Raw genomic sequence first — 21,580 nt, 5'->3', positions numbered from 1 at the left:
TCTGCAGGGTGGGCTGGAAAATCTAACAATGCTCCAGGACACCGGAAATGGCTATTTAACTGTGTTTTAGTCTGATGCAACAAGCAGGCAAGAATATGGAAATGAGATCCTACTGTTATTCTTTTCTATTAACATAAAGGGAGGGGAGGGGTTTCCTCGGGATTCCCGAAGCCAATCAGGACGCCAAGCCCATCCCTCCATTCCACTGACTGACCAATGGGAAACAGAGGAGGTGAGATCACCATGTTGTGGCGGAGAGAGGGGGAGAGACGGGGGAGCATGCTGAACGAGGGCGAGTGTGGGATTGTGGAGAAGAGCAGAGGATTGTGTAAGTGAATCTAAATGGGCAGAAAAAATGAATAACTCTTTTGTAGTTAGGAGACAGAGAGAGTTGATTGTGAGTCAGTAACAGAGCCGGTGGGAAGCTGCTTTATGATGTGTAAGGCCTGCTGACAAGCTTTTCATACTTCCTCCACTGACAATACAGTAGTAACCAGAAAAAAGGGACTTATGCATTGGGCATATCCCCTTTCCCTTTGTTGGGCTCTCTCTTATAGTCACTCTTTCATCCTCTCTCTTCACACTGCAGGTTAAAGAGCTTGTCGCCTGCTCTCCTCCTCACTTGTTCCAGTGTTAATTCATTGTGTCTGGCCACTGGGTCAGAGGTAGATGAACGGACTAGACTGCCCCTACTCTCCCTCCCTCCCCCTCTCCATCCTCCCCCTCCCTCCGGGTTGGCAGCATGCCAGGGGAGAGCCTTCCTGCCAACGTGGCACTGCTGACTCTCTCCTTCTCCCTCTGCTTCCTCTCCTCCACCTCCATTTCACCCCCTCTGTTCCAATCACTGTTGTCCCTCTTTCTTTTCTCCCCAAATCCCTCTCTCTCCTCCATGTCTTTAATCATCCATCTACCCCCCTAGTGGTCCCTGTGTGTTGAACTGGTTGTGTCAATGTGTGTATTTCTGCACCATATTCTAGAAATGTCCGCTGAGGGACTGGAACTGTGATGTCTAGAGGCCCGTGATGTCATGATGATAATACACAGTATTTAATTGAATTCAAATGAAACTTGCCCCCAAACGAAGCCATGGGAGGTTTAACTTAGCTAATTAGACTGTACCTTTATCTATGAAGTTACATAAAAGCTATACGTTATGTAGTACTGCATTATGACAGTCAATAATCCAACACAGCCGTATACTCACTGGATCTCAGACATTTTGTCCAGCAGGGTCTCTGCCACGGCCTTCTCCTTCATCTCCATGGGGATACGATCAGTGGGGTAGTGAGACTCCACCTCCAGCAGCTCTGCCGCGTTAGGGGTCATACCCATCATCCTCTTCTGCCTGGGAGGGAGGCACAGCAGGAAGTATCCCTTTAAGTATTTACATCTCACACTGTATAACTGTCATCAGTCTGACATTATCGCTGAGGGCTAGTTGGTACACATGTGTGTATGGGGAGCAACAAGAGAGTTTGGGTTTAGGGCAGAGACTATTTTAACCCAATGTTATCACTGGTGAGTCAATAAGTGCTGTTTCACTGGTTCCATAGATATGGGTGATTTTGACCAGGTCACTGCTGGTTCTATGGATGTGGGTGTGTCACCTAAAGTCTTCCAGCTGTCGCAGCACCTCTGGGGCCTGAGCCAACTGGACATCCTGGACAAACTTCTTCTGCTGCTCCTCACTGAGCAGGTCTGGTCTGGTACGGTCTGAGACAGAGAGATTACATACACACCATGCTTTATCCAGATAATGCTGAGTAGACCAGTGGTGGAATAGCAGTATGACGGCTGCATTATCTAAAATCATAAGAGAACGATCGTAGGAGGGCTTACCCAACTCAAACGATACATTGTGAGGGATTTGCACTCTGAGAATCTATGTGGGTTGAAGAGAAGGAGGGAGAGAACATTTAATTTGACATAATGATAATATGCATCACAGTGACTTCTACGACACAATTTGTATAGAAATCTCAAACAATGCAGTACACCACAGTCACCACCAGATGTCACTTGAATACCATTTTTTTATGCAGGCAAGAGGAAACTTAGAAAACAGAAGTACAATTTCTACTCCATGAGCCTCTTTCTATCTCTGAATGTTCCAATGAACTTTCACTAAACGTATCCTTTTAGAATAGAGAGGGAGTGTAAAACAGGAAAAGAGCAATAGAAATAGCAATCTTTCCCAGTGGTCATTCCCACGACCCGAACAGGAAGTGGTTTGTCAGAGTGAGAAAGTGTGACACACTGAGCAGAGGGAGAGGGGGAGACACATGGCGAGAGGAAGAGGGGTATAGAGGGTACAGCCGGACAAACGGCCAGTAGCAAGAAAGCAGAGGAAGTACGGTACAGAATAGGTACTAAGTACGGAACAGAACAGTGAGGTGTCATCTGGCTCTGGGCTCTACAGTCGCTTCCTAGCTCCCTGTGTTTCTTGCACTTACAGCGCTCTTGTCCAGGAAGCTGTTGTAGAACTCCACAAACTGCTTCTTGGTCTCTTTGGTACTGAGGTTCTTGAAGAGGTCAGCATGGAGGTAACACAACTGAGAGGGGGAGGAAGGGAGAGAGAGAGAGAGAGAGAGAGAGAGAGAGAGAGAGAGAAAGAGAGAAAAATGAGGAAGGGAGCTAGAAGATATGAGTACCACACACAAACCATTTTCTATAACACTGGTCGGTGAAGGACAGATAAGTGATCGGTATGGTCGTTGAAGGACAGATAAGTGATCGGTATGGTCGGTGGAGGACAGATAAGTGATCGGTATGGTCGGTGGAGGACAGATAAGTGATCGGTATGGTCGGTGGAGGACAGATAAGTGATCGGTATGGTCTGTGAAGGACAGATAAGTGATCGGTATGGTCTGTGAAGGACAGATAAGTGATCGGTATGGTCGGTGGAGGACAGATAAGTGATCGGTATGGTCGTTGAAGGACATTTAAGTGATCGGTATGGTCGGTGAAGGACAGATAAGTGATCGGTATGGTCGGTGGAGGACAGATAAGTGATTGGTATGGTCGGTGAAGGACAGATAAGTGATCGGTATGGTCGGTGGAGGACAGATAAGTGATCGGTATGGTCGGTGAAGGACAGATAAGTGATCGGTATGGTCGGTGAAGGACAGATAAGTGATCGGTATGGTCGGTGGAGGACAGATAAGTGATCGGTATGGTCGGTGAAGGACAGATAAGTGATCGGTATGGTCGGTGAAGGACAGATAAGTGATCGGTATGGTCGGTGAAGGACAGATAAGTGGTCGGTATGGTCGGTGAAGGACAGATAAGTAATCGGTATGGTCGGTGGATGACAGTCTGGTGTGTATTAAAATACAGGTGCATCACTAGCTACAGGGACAGGTAGGGGGAGGTAGGGGGTTTGGGAGAGGGGTGAGGAGAGGGAGCCTGTCTGGGCTGTGAAGGGGTAACGGTACCTGGGTGGATCACGGTGTCTGCATGCAGAATAAAAGGGAGAGACAGGCATGCTTAATATCACTAGAGAGGCACAGAAACAGAGCTACACATGGAGCAGACAGACACTCATCACACACTAACATGGACATAAACACCCACACACACCCACACACACACACACACTGTAGTTCTCACCAGGGAGGAGCAGTCGAACTGCAGGATGACGTGCTGAAGGAAGACCAGCAGGTGGGTTGGCCGACTCTTCACTAGCTCTATACTGGTGAAGTGACTGCTGTGGTCATCCACCGTCTGGGATGGACAGAGAGAGGGGGGGGATTAGAAACAGTAGATATATTGAGGGAGAGGTGAGGAATAGAGGAGGGAAGAAGGAGACAGTACAGAGTGAAGGACAGATTAGATAGAGGACATTGGTAGACAGGGAATGAGGAGGAGAAGGATAGAGAATGGAGTATGTGAGAAGGACAGAGAGAAAGGTCAGAACAGATATGATCATTCATCAGTCTATTGTTCGCTACAGTTCATTGTTATCAGGAAGTTACTCACGGGGTCCAGATCATTCTCAAAGTCCTCATCCTCGGCGCCGATGATGCTCATGGCTGGGTTAGACCACTGAGCCCCAAACGCTCCCCCCTACAGACAGAAACACAGTTAGACCACTGAGCCCCAAACGCTACCCCCTACAGACAGAGACACAGTTAGACCACTGAGCCCCAAACGCTCCCCCTACAGACAGAGACACAGTTAGACCACTGAGCCCCAAACGCTCCCCCCTACAGACAGAGACACAGTTAGACCACTGAGCCCCAAACGCTCCCCCCTACAGACAGAGACACAGTTAGACCACTGAGCCCCAAATGCTCCCCCCTACAGGCAGAGTAGATCTGGGACAATAAACCGAAAATGATTGACACTGACCATACCGATCACTTATCACCGGCATTTTGCTCATATCCGTCATCACAATAAGTAGCCTATACTAGAGAAATGTGAAGTTTGAAATGAAATAAGTTTGCTAATGTGGGTGATTGATAATGGGACAATTTTTAAACTGTGGTGCACATTAATGTTATAAACTTATAGTTCTATTTATTATTATGATTCAATTCAGACAATTAATTGCGATGTGGAGTTTTGGCACCATGAGGAGACAGAAAAGAGAGAGAGGACATTACATCATCTGACACCACCACAACCTGCTGATATAAAATATATTTCCTTCTTGACTGTAAGTGTGTGTGGTGGGTGAGGCCGAGGTCGGTGTGGGTTGACTTTTGCAGTGTCACTCAGCAGGTTATGGTGGTGTCAGATGATGTAATGTCCTCTCTCTCTTTTTAGCATATATATATATATATATATATATATATATATATATATATATATATATATATATATATATATATATATATATATATATATATATATATATATATATATATATATATATATATATATATATGACCTGGTCCTGGAGGGCCGCAGGCACTTCATGGTTTTGGTTTAACTGACCTGGTAGACCAGGTGTGTTGATGTTAGACATTCACTGAACTGATCAATTAGGTCAGGTGTGGTGCCTAGTTGGGACAAAATCCTGCAGTACCTGCGGCCCTCCAGGAACAGGGTTGCCGACCCCTGACCTAGTCTATAGGACCCCATAATCACACTACTAAAGCCTTGTTCACACTGCAGGCCTTAATGCTCAAATCCATTTTAGAATACTGACTGTCCAAACAGCAAGTTACAAGTGACCAAATCATGTGTGTTCAGACAGCAGTCATTAGCTGACACGGCCAAGCTAGTTGTCATAGTAACCACTGGTGTGTGGCAGTGGTGTAGCAAAGATTTTTTATAACTAAACCAAGATAGACCACAGCCTGTCGCTTCAAATGGAAACAAATGAGTCATAGTGGGCAGGAGGAGGTGGGCAGAGCCAAGCACAAGTTGGTGAGATTCTATTGGCTCGTTCTAGCACACATTTGCATATTTCCATTAAGGAACGCCTACTCTGTGAAATGTGCAATAACTCAATTCACCTTTTCACTTGTTCTAAACAATGCCCTTTTTTAAAACCTTAGCAAAGGGTAAAGTCTAGACAACTTTGTCCACACTGTTCGCAAGAGATTATAGTTTTGGGAACAGAAAACTGTATTGAGATCAAATGTTTAATCATTGATCAAATGTACAGAATGTCGGCCACTGGGCTTCCGCTCACTGCCATATTTGGTAGTGAGTGGGAACGCCAAGTGGATGCTTCACATTTATACATCCGGTGAAATATCTTCCTCATTGTTCTATCTGTGGGTGTACGCTGACTGGTGGTGGTGCCCGTGTTTCCTATCACTCAGAAGTTATGTATCAAGTTAAAGTGGCTGGTAGCCTAGTGGTTAGAGCGTTGGACTGAAAGGTTGCAAGTTCATATCCCCGAGCTGACAGGCAGTTAACCCACTGTTCCTAGGCCGTCATTGAAAATAAGAATTTGTTCTTAACTGACTTGCCTAGTTAAATAAAGGTAAAAAAATAAATAACAATGCCTGCCATGGACGTTTCCCAGTTGCTTTGAATGTTCCACAATCATAACTCTGGTTAGGGAGGGGGGGTAAACTCTGGTTAGGGAGGGCTGGTAAACTCTGGTTAGGGAGGGGGGGGTAAACTCTGGTTAGGGAGGGGGGGTAAACTCTGGTTAGGGAGAGGGGGGGTAAACTCTGGTTAGGGAGAGGGGGGGGTAAACTCTGGTTAGGGAGGGGGGGTAAACTCTGGTTAGGGGGGGGGGGTAAACTCTGGTTAGGGGGGGGGGGTAAACTCTGGTTAGGGAGGGGGGGGTAAACTCTGGTTAGGGAGGGGGGGGTAAACTCTGGTTAGGGAGGGGGGGTAAAGGGTAAACTCTGGTTAGGGAGGGGGGTAAACTCTGGTTAGGGAGGGGGGTAAACTCTGGTTAGGGAGGGGGGGTAAACTCTGGTTAGGGAGGGGGGGTAAACTCAGGTTAGGGAGGGGGGGTAAACTCTGGTTAGGGAGGGGGGGTAAACTCTGGTTAGGGAGGGGGGGTAAACTCTGGTTAGGGAGGGGGGGGGTAAACTCTGGTTAGGGAAGGGGGTAAACTCTGGTTAGGGAGGGGGGGTAAACTCTGGTTAGGGAGGGGGGGGTAAAATCTGGTTAGGGAGGGGGGGTAAACTCTGGTTAGGGAGGGGGGGTAAACTCTGGTTAGGGCCTTTGCTTGCTTATCACGACAGGTCATTACTGACGCAATTGACTGCAAGAAAATATAGGGGCCAATTTGAATTCTCCAATCAATTTTTGGAGAATGGCTAAATATCTAGCGCCATTAAAATCCTGGAGTGTTTGACTAATTAAGTAGAATCAAGGTGCTTTCTGCAAATCACAAATTCCTCTTCCTCCAGGCTCCTCTGAAACATTTAGATTTGGGATCGTAGCTTGGAGGGAGTTAGAGAGAGGGATACATATTTTAACCCAGGGGAAACAGTTGAACATGCCTTGCCAAAACCCAGTTTACAGCTGAGCATTCAACAAAGTTGAACTAATAATGCCCTGAGGGAGATGGGTCCCCGTGAGAACTCACAACAGTCAGTGACAGCTAGTCCAGAAACAACCCCCAACCCTTAAACTCTACCCCTAGACCCTAGGTTACACCTTCAGTATTTGCAGATCTGTAGACTGTAGGAATGGAATACGCTACACCAGCAAAAACGTCTGCAATTACTTCTTTAAACGCATGTGTGTGAATGAGGATGTGAGCGGGTGGGTGTGGGCCTGTGAAAGTGTAAAACATATTTTGTAGAAAGAGTTCAGCGTATCTAGATGACTGAGGTGCGATAGCAGCAAATGTGTGTTGGGTTTGAGAGTGAGGTTAGGTAAGTGACAGAGACTAAAATAGCACATTGTCTTGTAAGGAGAAGTGGTGTTGCTGGTATGAGTTCAGAGGCTTTTAGAGGTCAAGGAGAGAGACGGAAAAATGGAGTAGGAGGAGGAGAGAACATGTGGTCATTCACGGTCATGTGTAGAGGTAAGTAAACCAGGGAACTGAGTGGTGCACAAACGTGCACCAACACATGCACAAAGTAGGGTGAAATAATCCCACACACCAGTTGGTAAACCTTCCTCTCAGCACCACACATACCGACCCCCGCTGTTAGTAGCCTGAATCAACCAATGCCTGGGCTGCACTTACAGTAATCTTGTTCACAACACACACTTCTGCCCAATGCTATGTTGAATTAGACTGGGAACGAGGTGGCATGTAAAGTAACACCGCTGCAGTAGCAGTATTTACCCAACCGTACAGTTACATCACCATGGCTACCACAGAGGCTGAATGCACTGCTGCCTGGTGGAACTATGAAATGCTGTCACATGAAGTAGTATCCCCCACTACAGTGCAAACATTAGTTGGGTGTTGGGATATTTTAGCTTAAATCTGAGAGGGTCTATGTGGGAGGGTCCCTTCTACTCTCCTCTCCTGACATACTGAACATTCCACAGCATGGCACCAGACTACACCAGTCTCTTCCCCTTCTCATCTCCTTGACTTCTCGTCCCCTTTCCTTCTCATCCCGATACATGAAAAGGGCTGGATGGGGCTGTTCTGACAGTGAGGAAAGGAGAGAAACTATTACAGACTATTGGGATGTGACTTGGTGAGGAAAGGAGACAAGGAAAGGAAGTTTATTCAGGCCATTATTGGGACGTGGCCCAGAAGAGCAGGAGAGCCCTGGAGCTCCTGAGGCAGCTGTCCCACTCCTCCCACGCTCCTCTCCCCCCTCCCCTTTCGTCACATTCCAACAATAATTAGCTAGGTGTCAGCTGGCATCAATCTATTGATAGCTATCAGGCATACGTGCCGCTGTACTTGGGTGTTTCTGTGTGTGAATGTGCAGGGGAGGGCTTGTGTGTGCGTCTATTATAAAGCACCTGTTACAACTCCTAAACGTCCCCTTTTCAGGACCCTGTCTTTTAAAGATAATTCGTAAAAATCCAAATAACTTCACAGATCTTCACTGTAAAGGGTTCAAACACTGTTTCCTATGCTTGTTCAATGAACAATAAACTATTAATGAACATGCACCTGGCCAGGGTCCCTGCTCATCTGTGTGAACGTGCCTTAGGCATGCAGCAAGGAGGCATGAGGACTGTAGATGTGGCCAGAGCAATAAATTGCAATCTCCGTACTGTGAGACGCCTAAAACAGCGCAGTAGTAGACCAAGTGTAACAACACCTGTATAGGATCGGTACATACGAACATCACACCTGCGGGACAGGTACAGGATGGCAAAAACAACTGCCCGAGTTACACCAGGAACGCACAACCCCTCCATCAGTGCTCAGACTGTCCGCAATAGGCTGAGAGAGGCTGGACTGAGGGGTTGTAGGCCTGTTGTAAAGGCAGGTCCTCCCCAGACATCACCGGCAACAACGTCGCCTATGGGCACAAGCCCACCGTCGCTGGACCAGACAGGACTGGCAAAAAGTGCTCTTCACTGATTAGTCACAGTTTTGTCTCACCAAGGGTGGTGGTCAGATTTGCGTTAATCATCGAAGGAATGAGCTTTACACCGAGGCCTATACTCCGGAGCGGGATCGATTTGGAAGTGGAGGGTCCGTCATGGTCTGGGGCGGTGTGTCACAGCATCATCGGACTGAGCTTGTTGTCACTGCAGGCAACCTCAATGCTGTGCGTTGCAGGGAAGACATCCTCCTCCCTCATGTGGTACCCTTCCTGCAGGCTCCTCCTAACATGACCCTCCAGCATGACAATGCCACCAGCCATACTGCTTGTTCTGTGCGTGATTTCCTGCAAGACAGGAATGTCAGTGTTCTGCCATGGCCAGCGAAGAGTCTGGATCTCAATCCCATTGAGCACGTCTGGGACCTGTTGGATCGGAGGGTTTTATGAATTCCCCCCAGAAGTGGAAGAGTGGGGTAACATCTCACAGTAGGAACTGTCAAATCTGGTACAGTCCATGAGGAGGAGATGCACTGCAGTACTTAATGCAGCTGGTGGCCACACCAGATACTGACTGTTACTTTTGATTTTGACCCCCCTTTTGTTCAGGGACATATTATTCAATTTCTGATAGTCACATATTGTGGAACTTGTTCAGTTTATGTCTCAGTTGTTGAATCTTGTTATGTTCATACAAATATGTACACATGTTAAGTCTGCTGAAAATAAACGCAATTGACAGGTTTCTTTTTTTGCTGAGTTTATCTCCATTTTCACTTGAAACTCATTCATATTATATGGTTATTCAACATTTTTTGTTTTACAGCATTTCTTAGTTAAACCAGGCAGGTCACTGTGAGAGTTGTATTAATAATAACCACTAAGTCACTGTTACACCAGCTCTAGCACCAAGACCACAATCCCCATTGTGTAACCGTTTCAGCAAACAAACACCCACCGTGTCACCACTTACACAACCAATAAGAACGCAGGACACTGATGGGCCAAACGATGACTTCACCCCACTGTGAACTTCTTTACTGTCCATGCCACAGTGGCAGAGGCTGATAACTGTCAATCAAGCTTCTTCAATGACAGTCACATTACAGTGACTGTCAGCCAGAGCAGTTTGTGTCAGCCAGTCAGAATCAGAATAGGAAGGATCATAGAAATGCTTGTATTGTATGGTGCCTGCCAATACCCAGTAAGAGTAAAGCAGCCCAGACCGCTGGAGTTTAGATAGTGTCAACAGAACCAACTGGCACAACACTTTAGAGGGATGAAGCCTTAGACCCTTATGCAGTGGTGGGAAAAGTACTCAATTGTCATACTTGAGTAAAAGTAAAGATACTTGAGTCGTTTTCTATTAAGGTAAAAGTCACCCAGTAAAATACTACTTGAGTAAAAGTCTAACACTATTTCATTTTAAATATACTTAAGTATCAAAGGTAAATGGAATTGCTCAAATGTATTTAAGAATCAAAAGTAAAAGTATAAATAATTTCAAATTCCTTATATTTTCTTGTTTTTTTAATTTACGGATAGTCATGGGCACACTACAACACGCAGACATAATTTACAAACAAAGCATGTGTGTTTAGTGAGTCCGCCAGGGCAGAGGCAGTTGGGATGAGCACGTTCTCTTGATAAGTGTGTGAATCGGAACCATTTTCCTGTCAAAATGTAACGAGTGCTTTTGGGTGTCAGGGAAAAAGTACATTATTTTCTTTAGGAATGTAGTGGAATAAAAGTCAAAGTTGACAAAAATACAAATAGTAAAGTAGATACCCAAAAAAACTACTTAAGTAGTACTTTAATGTATTTTTACTGAAGTACTTTACACCACTGCCCTTATGTGACTGGTGAGAGTCATATAGTACAAATAAAAGCAACAAAGAGAACGAGGGTTCTACAGTATCTATCAATCATAGAACCCAGTCTTTCATCCCATCTGAAAACATAAAGCATTTATAAGTACCAAACATCCATTCATTGTGTCAGCTTAGGTCACTCTTCACCCCAAACACCCGGTCCCGCACAATAGCCTGTGTCCGGTCCCCTGTGCCACTATGACAGCACGGCCCTGAAATAGAGCAGAGCCTTTATGGAAGCTCAGCTGTGTCTGTGCTCTTTTTTATCTGGCCTTCTCATCAGGCAAGGCTTCATTGCACTGAATGAGTCCGGGCTTCTCTGGGGTCCTATGGCCCTGGCCGGGCTCCGAGGGGTTGTCCCCATAGGCGCCTGAGTAGAAAAGGAGCGGGAGGCACACAGACAGGAAGTGGGTGTAATTTCCTCAGGAAACGATAAGAGCCATTTCCTGTTCGACCTGTCTGCAAGAGTCATGTCAAAAGATCGAGAGAGCGAAAGAGAAGACGAGAGAGAGGAGATGAGGAAGGGAGGAGAAGGGATGAGGAGACGATAGAGGAAGAGAGAGAGAGAGATGCGTGATGGTGTACAAAATGAGAAAGAGAGAAAGAAAGATAGAAAGAGGAAGGATGGAGCATGGCAGAGGGGAACAAGGTCAGGGGTGAGATTAAGAAATGACACCCTTCTCTTTACTTGAACTGTGCACATCACCTCTGTCACTCAGGAGAGGAAGTTGGCAAATATTTAATGAACAAAATCAACCGAAGAAAGATGATTGAGAAACAGAGAGTCGAGGACACGTGGGTAACACTGAGATAAGGTGTGAGAAGCACAGTGAGGCCCTAGTACTGCTGCCTGCCTGCCATCATGTGTGCGGGGGGGGGGGGGGGGGGGTGTATCAAATCAAATGTTATTTGTCACATGCTTCATAAACAACAGGTGTAGACCAACAGTGAAATGCTTACTTATGGGCCCTTCCCAACAATGCTTACTTACAGTTCATTCATTTACCCAACAAAAATACAATGTGTGTGGTGTGTTGGGCAATGCAGGGACTGAAGTGTGAAATTCCTGGGCTAACTCAGGTTAATGAAGGATAATCATTCATAGCTGACAACTGTTGCAACACCACTGTGGTCAACACATTTACATCAACAGTGCAGATTACACATGACAGTCCAGATTAGATACATTGATATTCCAACTGCATGTTAGATTAGGGATTAAATACAGTTGAAGTCAGAAGTTTACATACACCTTAACCAAATACATTTACTCAGTTTTTCACAATTCCTGACATTGAATCCGAGTACAAATTCCGTTTTAGGTCAGTTAGGATCACCACTTTATCTTAAGAATGTGAAATGTCAGAATAACAGCAGAGATAATGATTTATTTCAACATTTATTTATTTCATCACATTCCCAGTGGGTCAGAAGTTATCATAACACTCAATTAGTATTTGGTAGCATTACCTTTAAATCAAACTTTTTGGGTAGCCTTCAACAAGCTTCCCAAAATAAGTTGGGTGAATTTTGGCCCATTCCTCCTGACAGAGCTGGTGTAACTGAGTCAGGTTTCTAGGCCTCCTTGCTCGCACGCACTTTTTCAGTTCTGCCCACACATTTTCTGTAGGATTGAGGTCAGGGCTTTGTGATGGCCACCTTGACTTTGTTGTCCTTAAGCCATTTTGCCACAACTTTGGAAGAATGCTTGGGGTCATTGTCCATTTGGAAGACTCATTCGCGACCAAGCTTTAACTGATATCTTGAGATGTTGTTTCAATATATCCACATCATTTTCCATCCTCATAATGTCATCTATTTTGTGAAGTGCCCCAGTCCCTCCTGCAGCAAAGCACCCCCACAACATGATGCTGCCACCCCCGTGCTTCACGGTTGGGATGGTGTTCTTCAGCTTGCAAGCCTCCTCCTTTCCCCTCCAAATATAACAATGATCATTATGGCCAAACAGTTCTATTTTTGTTTGATCAGACCAGAGGACATTTCCCCAAAAAGTACAATATTTGTCCCCATGTGCAATCTGGATCTTTTATGGCGGGTTTGGAGCAGTGGCTTCCACCTTGCTGAGCAGCCTTTCAGGTTATGTCGATATAGGACTTGTTTTACTGTGGATATAGATAATTTTGTACCCGTTTCCTCCAGCATCTTCACAAGGTCCTTTGCTGTTGTTCTGGGATTGATTTGCACTTTTCTCACCAATGTTCATCTCTAGGAGACAGAACGCGCCTCCTTCCTGAGGGGAATGACGGTTGCGTGGTCCCATGGTGTTTATACTTGCGTACTATTGATATACAGTTGAATGTGGTACCTTCAGGCATTTGGAAATTGCTCCCAAAGATGAACCAAACTTGTGGAGGTCTAGAATTTGTTTTCTGAGGTCTTGGCTTATTTCATTTGATTTTCCCATGATGTCAAACAAAGAGGCACTGAGTTTGAAGGTAGGCCTTGAAATACATCCACAGGTACACCTCCAATTGACTCAAATTATGTCAATTAGCCTATCAGAAGCTTCTAAAGCCATTACATCATTTTCTGGAATTTTCCAAGCTGTTTAAAGGCACAGTCAAGTTAGTGTATGTAAACTTCTGACCCACTGAAATTGTGATACAGTGAATTATAAGTTAAATAATCTGTCTGTAAACAATTGTTGGAAAAATTACTTGTGTCGTGCACAAAGTAGATGTGCTGACCGACTTGCCAAACTATAGTTTGTTAACAAGAAATTTGTGGAGTGGTTGAAAAACAAGTTTTAATGACTCCAATCTAAGTGTATAGAAACTTCTGACCAACTGTAGGTACAAATATTTCCCCAAATTAGTCATACATATGTACAACTCAATGTCAACAGATTCAATCATTCAAGATAACTAGCTACTAGAACAGTTTACTGCCTGGCCTTGTAACTATTTGTAGGGTTAATCAGTACATAGTATTGGTTAAACAGAGATTGTCATTCACAATACAACATACTGTAGTATCAGACTCTGGGCCTACGTGTATGTTCCAAAAGAGAGAGATCTAACACAGAAGAAAGAACCAACAGAGGCAAAGAGATGAGAATGAAAGAGTAAAAGGAGAGAACAGAGAGAGAGAGGTAAAGAGAGAGCGAGAGGTAAAGAGAGAGCGAGAGGTAGAGAGAGAGAGAGCGAGAGGTAGAGAGAGCGAGAGGTAGAGAGAGAGCGAGAGGTAGAGAGAGAGCGAGGGAGAGAGAGAGCGAGGGAGCGAGAGAGAGCGAGGTAGAGAGAGAGCGAGGTAGAGAGAGATCGAGGTAGAGAGAGAGAGCGAGAGGTAGAGAGAGAGCGAGGTAGAGAGAGAGCGAGGGAGAGAGAGAGCGAGGGAGAGAGAGAGAGAGAGAGGTAGAGAGAGAGCGAGAGGTAGAGAGAGAGCGAGAGGTAGAGAGAGAGCGAGGTAGAGGGAGAGAGCGAGGTAGAGGGAGAGAGCGAGGTAGAGGGAGAGAGCGAGCGAGAGGTAGAGAGCGAGGTAGAGAGCGAGGTAGAGAGCGAGGTAGAGAGCGAGGTAGAGAGCGAGGTAGAGAGAGAGCGAGAGGTAGAGAGAGAGCGAGGTAGAGAGAGAGCGAGGTAGAGAGAGCGCGAGGTAGAGAGAGGTAGAGAGAGCGGTAGAGAGAGAGAGCGAGGTAGAGAGAGCGAGGTAGGGAGAGAGAGCGAGGTAGAGAGAGAGAGCGAGGTAGAGAGAGAGAGCGAGGTAGAGAGAGAGAGCGAGGTAGAGAGAGAGAGTGAGGTGGAGAGAGAGAGCGAGGTAGAGAGAGAGAGGTAGAGAGAGAGCGAGGTAGAGAGAGGGGTAGAGAGAGAGAGAGCGAGGTAGAAAGAGAGCGAGGTAGAGAGCGAGGTAGAGAGAGAGCGAGGTAGAGAGAGGTAGGTAGAGAGAGGTAGAGAGAAAGAGGTAGAGAGAGAGAGGTAGAGAGAGAGAGGTAGAGAGAGCGGTAGAGAGCGAGGTAGAGAGAGAGAGGGAGGTAGAGAGAGAGAGCGAGGTAGAGAGCGAGAGCGAGGTAGAGAGAGAGAGCGAGGTGGAGAGAGTGAGCGAGGTAGAGAGAATGAGCGAGGTAGAGAGAGAGAGTGAAGTAGAGAGAGAGAGATAGGTAGAGAGAGTGAGCGAGGTAGAGAGAGAGAGAGCGAGGTAGTGAGAGCGAGGTAGAGAGAGCGAGGTAGAGAGAGCGAGGTAGAGAGAGTGAGCGAGGTAGAGAGAGAGAGCGAGGTAGAGAGAGAGAGCGAGGTAGAGAGAGAGAGCGAGGTAGAGAGAGAGAGCGAAGTAGAGACAGAGAAGTGTCAGGAGGATGTGGGATGGAGGGAAACAGCTACGCTGAAAGTGGTGTGAATATGCCCTCATACCACATCCTCTCTACCCATCCCTCTTTCAGTCCACTTCTCTCGCTCTCTTCCTTCCCTCCCCGTACTCTCTTCTCCCCTCCCTCTCCACCTTCAAATCAATCTCAATCGCCAGGTCGCAGTTGTAAATGAGAACTTGTTCTCAACTTGACTACCTGGTTAAATAAAGGCTAAATAAAATTACAAATCCATCTTGGTTGGTATGGCCAAGCCACTCGTGACCAGAACAGTAGAGCCAATTACGTAATTTAGCAGCCATTACGCACTGGCTAACATAAGACTAGCAACTCAAAAAATTCCTAACCCCTAGAACAGCAGTGATGTGTAAAATCCCCTGCATCTCTTTCTCTGTCCCTATTGCCTAACCCTTAATGCCAAAATATACTTCCATACCCCTGACCACTCCTTGGCATTACTTTCCCTACCCCCTATTTTTCTCTTGCTCTCCACGTAAGTGGTCACTGTTTCATGCTTCAAGGAAACATTGGATAGACGAGGGTCAATCGACTGTCATGGAATGGGTTCGCAGTGAGCCTCCCGCCTATTTAACCGCTTCCAAATGTGTGTGTGTGTTGGTGTGTGTGTGTCTGGATAGTAGGGTAATTGCGCAGGCCAAACACAGAGGCCTTTGATTACCATTTGGGTCGTGGAGAAACATTCTCATTCATTCTGAAGGCATGTGCGTGTGTGTGTGTGTGTGTGTGTGTGTGTGTGTGTGTGTGTGTGTGTGTGTGTGTGTGTGTGTGTGTGTGTGTGTGTGTGTGTGTGTGTGTGTGTGTGTGTGTGTGTGTGTGTGTGCGTGCGTGCGTGCGTGCGTGCGTGCGTGCGTGCGTGCGTGCGTGCGTGCGTGCGTGCGTGCGTGCGTGCGTGTGTGCGTGCGTGTGTGTGTGATTGTGTGTGTGTGTGTGTGTGTGTGATTGTGTTGGCAGGCCACGTTTTACCACCCCTATGTCCAGCGGTGGCTGATGATGACTTGAGGACTGCAGCACATAAAGCAGCTATGTTTTTTGATTTTCCCATGATGTCAAACAAAGAGGCACTGAGTTTGAAGGTAGGCCTTGAAATACATCCACAGGTACACCTCCAATTGACTCAAATTATGTCAATTAGCCTATCAGAAGCTTCTAAAGCCATTACATCATTTTCTGGAATTTTCCAAGCTGTTTAAAGGCACAGTCAAGTTAGTGTATGTAAACTTCTGACCCACTGAAATTGTGATACAGTGAATTATAAGTTAAATAATCTGTCTGTAAACAATTGTTGGAAAAATTACTTGTGTCGTGCACAAAGTAGATGTGCTGACCGACTTGCCAAACTATAGTTTGTTAACAAGAAATTTGTGGAGTGGTTGAAAAACAAGTTTTAATGACTCCAATCTAAGTGTATAGAAACTTCTGACCAACTGTAGGTACAAATATTTCCCCAAATTAGTCATACATATGTACAACTCAATGTCAACAGATTCAATCATTCAAGATAACTAGCTACTAGAACAGTTTACTGCCTGGCCTTGTAACTATTTGTAGGGTTAATCAGTACATAGTATTGGTTAAACAGAGATTGTCATTCACAATACAACATACTGTAGTATCAGACTCTGGGCCTACGTGTATGTTCCAAAAGAGAGAGATCTAACACAGAAGAAAGAACCAACAGAGGCAAAGAGATGAGAATGAAAGAGTAAAAGGAGAGAACAGAGAGAGAGAGGTAAAGAGAGAGCGAGAGGTAAAGAGAGAGCGAGAGGTAGAGAGAGAGAGAGCGAGAGGTAGAGAGAGCGAGAGGTAGAGAGAGAGCGAGAGGTAGAGAGAGAGCGAGGGAGAGAGAGAGCGAGGGAGCGAGAGAGAGCGAGGTAGAGAGAGAGCGAGGTAGAGAGAGATCGAGGTAGAGAGAGAGAGCGAGAGGTAGAGAGAGAGCGAGGTAGAGAGAGAGCGAGGGAGAGAGAGAGCGAGGGAGAGAGAGAGAGAGAGAGGTAGAGAGAGAGCGAGAGGTAGAGAGAGAGCGAGAGGTAGAGAGAGAGCGAGGTAGAGGGAGAGAGCGAGGTAGAGGGAGAGAGCGAGGTAGAGGGAGAGAGCGAGCGAGAGGTAGAGAGCGAGGTAGAGAGCGAGGTAGAGAGCGAGGTAGAGAGCGAGGTAGAGAGCGAGGTAGAGAGAGAGCGAGAGGTAGAGAGAGAGCGAGGTAGAGAGAGAGCGAGGTAGAGAGAGCGCGAGGTAGAGAGAGGTAGAGAGAGCGGTAGAGAGAGAGAGCGAGGTAGAGAGAGCGAGGTAGGGAGAGAGAGAGAGGTAGAGAGAGAGCGAGGTAGAGAGAGAGAGCGAGGTAGAGAGAGAGAGCGAGGTAGAGAGAGAGAGTGAGGTGGAGAGAGAGAGCGAGGTAGAGAGAGAGAGGTAGAGAGAGAGCGAGGTAGAGAGAGGGGTAGAGAGAGAGAGAGCGAGGTAGAAAGAGAGCGAGGTAGAGAGCGAGGTAGAGAGAGAGCGAGGTAGAGAGAGGTAGGTAGAGAGAGGTAGAGAGAAAGAGGTAGAGAGAGAGAGGTAGAGAGAGAGAGGTAGAGAGAGCGGTAGAGAGAGAGAGCGAGGTAGAGAGAGAGAGGGAGGTAGAGAGAGAGAGCGAGGTAGAGAGCGAGAGCGAGGTAGAGAGAGAGAGCGAGGTGGAGAGAGTGAGCGAGGTAGAGAGAATGAGCGAGGTAGAGAGAGAGAGTGAAGTAGAGAGAGAGAGATAGGTAGAGAGAGTGAGCGAGGTAGAGAGAGAGAGAGCGAGGTAGTGAGAGCGAGGTAGAGAGAGCGAGGTAGAGAGAGCGAGGTAGAGAGAGTGAGCGAGGTAGAGAGAGAGAGCGAGGTAGAGAGAGAGAGCGAGGTAGAGAGAGAGAGCGAGGTAGAGAGAGAGAGCGAAGTAGAGACAGAGAAGTGTCAGGAGGATGTGGGATGGAGGGAAACAGCTACGCTGAAAGTGGTGTGAATATGCCCTCATACCACATCCTCTCTACCCATCCCTCTTTCAGTCCACTTCTCTCGCTCTCTTCCTTCCCTCCCCGTACTCTCTTCTCCCCTCCCTCTCCACCTTCAAATCAATCTCAATCGCCAGGTCGCAGTTGTAAATGAGAACTTGTTCTCAACTTGACTACCTGGTTAAATAAAGGCTAAATAAAATTACAAATCCATCTTGGTTGGTATGGCCAAGCCACTCGTGACCAGAACAGTAGAGCCAATTACGTAATTTAGCAGCCATTACGCACTGGCTAACATAAGACTAGCAACTCAAAAAATTCCTAACCCCTAGAACAGCAGTGATGTGTAAAATCCCCTGCATCTCTTTCTCTGTCCCTATTGCCTAACCCTTAATGCCAAAATATACTTCCATACCCCTGACCACTCCTTGGCATTACTTTCCCTACCCCCTATTTTTCTCTTGCTCTCCACGTAAGTGGTCACTGTTTCATGCTTCAAGGAAACATTGGATAGACGAGGGCCAATCGACTGTCATGGAATGGGTTCGCAGTGAGCCTCCCGCCTATTTAACCGCTTCCAAATGTGTGTGTGTGTTGGTGTGTGTGTGTCTGGATAGTAGGGTAATTGCGCAGGCCAAACACAGAGGCCTTTGATTACCATTTGGGTCGTGGAGAAACATTCTCATTCATTCTGAAGGCATGTGCGTGTGTGTGTGTGTGTGTGTGTGTGTGTGTGTGTGTGTGTGTGTGTGTGTGTGTGTGCGTGCGTGCGTGCGTGCGTGCGTGCGTGCGTGCGTGCGTGCGTGCGTGCGTGCGTGCGTGCGTGCGTGCGTGTGTGTGTGATTGTGTGTGTGTGTGTGTGTGTGTGATTGTGTTGGCAGGCCACGTTTTACCACCCCTATGTCCAGCGGTGGCTGATGATGACTTGAGGACTGCAGCACATAAAGCAGCTATGTCCGGCCAGAGTGTTGGAAGAGCTTTCCCAGAATCCCAATCTGGGCTGGTTCTGAACATGGAGGTAGCAATACCGCCGCCCCTCCATGACGGTACGGCCCACATAACTCACCAACCATGCAACGCAGTCCTGCTGCATTCACATCCTCCATCTTAACATCGCTCTATTACTGAGGCACCATGAACCACATACTGCAGCTAGCATCATTATTGGACATTTCTGTTACATTTCTCAGTGAAAATGGCCTAATAATTACTCTCTTCAGATTTAGTCATACATCTCTGTCTCCCCTTTTTCTAACCAGACTTTTAGAACGTAATGTGTATACAACTCATTCAGAGATGTAAATGTTAAGATAGTGTCATGTCCTAGGGCCCCTTCTCGTTGATTACACTGGAAACCTCATCAGCCCTGCTGTACTGTCAACATAGAGGGGTAATTTGAGGCTGCTTGTTCTCGTGATGGTGGTGTGTGTCTAAACCTTCACTCTTGTTCAAGTCCCACTTCTTGCAAGTTATCCCACCCACCCCTGTCCCTCTCTCTCCAGCCATCCATCCCCAAGAGTAAACACAGTCCATGAAGCCCAGTCTTTTCCACCCTGACCCAGGGAATGAAAGAGCTCCTTCTCTCCCTCCTGTTCTCTACCAGTCTGACTCACATTCTGACTGAGGGGCAGAGCTGTTTCCATGTCACACCTGGCTGTATGTCTGCCAGCCTGTCTGTCACCACAAAAAGAGACACACAAACACAAGGCCTAATAGAAAGACATAATACACAGACAACTGTATACCACATACAGTATGTACAATTAGACTATGCGCGCACGCACGCACGCACACACACACACACACACACACATATACTGTACAAGCTGACAGTAAACCAGAGCTACCTGTGTTCACCTGAGAATAACCCTGAGCTAGGCTACCTGAGAACCATCACCCACCCTGCCGTTACAATCTCCACTTATTACAAATAAACGTCTCATTTAACTGTCGTCTGGAATGCACACTAGGCTAATTGCAAACGGACATACAGTACGCTCACACTGATGAACACACACGGTTCTGGGTTAGAAGGTGCTCAGCTTCATCTTGCTCAAGGCCAGGATTAATGCTGCTGCTTTCAGATCCTTCCGTCATGCCAGGGAGACGCAGGACGGCATAGCGCACACACACACGAGAGTGGCACTCTTCATTACACTTGATTAACATAAGAATCTGCACTGCAGATTACACTTCTCAACATGCTTTTATAGCTAAACTGAACAGCATGTTCAACATGTGTGAGATGTTTTTTTTCTAAGAAAGACAAGTAGTCCTATAGGGAATCCCTAATAGTTGCCCCTTTGTCCAGAGGGACAGCCCCCTGGCTGTTGCATTGTGGGTAGTAGGCTATATTCCACCATCTGCTTGTTGTCTGGTTGTAACCCTCTGGCCTAGTTACTGAGCTCAGTGTATCTCAGCTGTAACTACACTAGGCCTAATCAAGCACTGGGATTCCTCTATTAATGCCCTGAGAGAATAGGAATGTGTACCTGAGAGAATAGGAATGTGTACCTGAGAGAATAGGATTGTGTACCTGAGAGAATGGGATTGTGTACCTGAGAGAATGGGATTGTGTACCTGGGAGAATAGGATTGTGTACATGAGAGAATAGGATTGTGTACCTGAGAGAATAGGATTGTGTACCTGAGAGAATAGGATTGTGTACCTGAGAGAATAGGAATGTGTACCTGAGAGAATAGGAATGTGTACCTGAGAGAATAGGATTGTGTACCTGAGAGAATAGGATTGTGTACCTGAGAGAATAGGATTGTGTACCTGAGAGAATAGGAATGTGTACCTGAGAGAATAGGATTGTGTACCTGAGAGAATAGGAATGTGTACCTGAGAGAATAGGAATGTGTACCTGAGAGAATAGGATTGTGTACCTGAGAGAATAGGATTGTGTACCTGAGAGAATAGGAATGTGTACCTGAGAGAATAGGAATGTGTACCTGAGAGAGGGGTGGTGTACCTGAGAGAATAGGAATGTGTACCTGAGAGAATAGGAATGTGTACCTGAGAGAATAGGAATGTGTACTTGAGAGAGGGATGGTGTACCTGAGAGAATAGGATTGTGTACTTGAGAGAGGGATGGTGTACCTGAGAGAATAGGATTGTGTACCTGAGAGAGGGATTGGTGGCGGGTCGGGAGTGTGTGTGCGTGCATTTGTTAGGGCTGGGCGATATGGCCTAGAAATCATATCTCCATTTTTTCTAACTTATGGGCGATTCACGATATATACAGTTTCTCTGAATAGGCTTTGTTGTACAATTAAAGGTCAAATACACTTAATTTCAAACAGTCAGCAATAATCTCATGAATTCAGGACTTGTACAACTATACCTAGAATAAATATAAGCCTTCCACAACCATAAAAGCACTAATTATTTAATCAAAATAGATTAACATGCTTTTTTACAATAATCACTGATCTGGCTTTCAAGTCTGTCTATGAAAATGTCATTTTTATTACAAATTTAACCAGAAACATGCACATTCACTAATAATGACTCACTTCT

General features: G+C 46.3%; 1 protein-coding gene across 4 annotated transcripts in view; it reads right to left on the bottom strand.

Annotated features, from left to right (window-relative positions):
• Positions 1 to 21,580, bottom strand: part of LOC110503633 (rho guanine nucleotide exchange factor 1) — a 60,798-nt gene that overhangs the window by 34,364 nt on the left and 4,854 nt on the right. For all 4 annotated transcript variants that reach the window (XM_036969519.1, XM_036969520.1, XM_036969522.1 and 1 more), the window contains exons 2-7: positions 3,979 to 4,065; positions 3,610 to 3,723; positions 2,454 to 2,552; positions 1,840 to 1,882; positions 1,608 to 1,713; positions 1,205 to 1,345 (exon numbers count right to left, since the gene is read on the bottom strand). In XM_036969519.1, coding sequence (XP_036825414.1) covers positions 1,205 to 1,345; positions 1,608 to 1,713; positions 1,840 to 1,882; positions 2,454 to 2,552; positions 3,610 to 3,723; positions 3,979 to 4,029 — 554 coding nt within the window. In that variant the 5' untranslated portion in view covers positions 4,030 to 4,065. The remainder of the gene's footprint in view (positions 1 to 1,204; positions 1,346 to 1,607; positions 1,714 to 1,839; positions 1,883 to 2,453; positions 2,553 to 3,609; positions 3,724 to 3,978; positions 4,066 to 21,580) is intronic.

Source organism: Oncorhynchus mykiss, chromosome 3, assembly GCF_013265735.2.
Source record: "Oncorhynchus mykiss isolate Arlee chromosome 3, USDA_OmykA_1.1, whole genome shotgun sequence".
Classification (NCBI taxonomy): Eukaryota; Metazoa; Chordata; class Actinopteri; order Salmoniformes; family Salmonidae; genus Oncorhynchus; species Oncorhynchus mykiss.
Note: the sequence above shows the minus strand (reverse complement) of the source record. Positions and strands in the feature narration are given on the sequence as shown.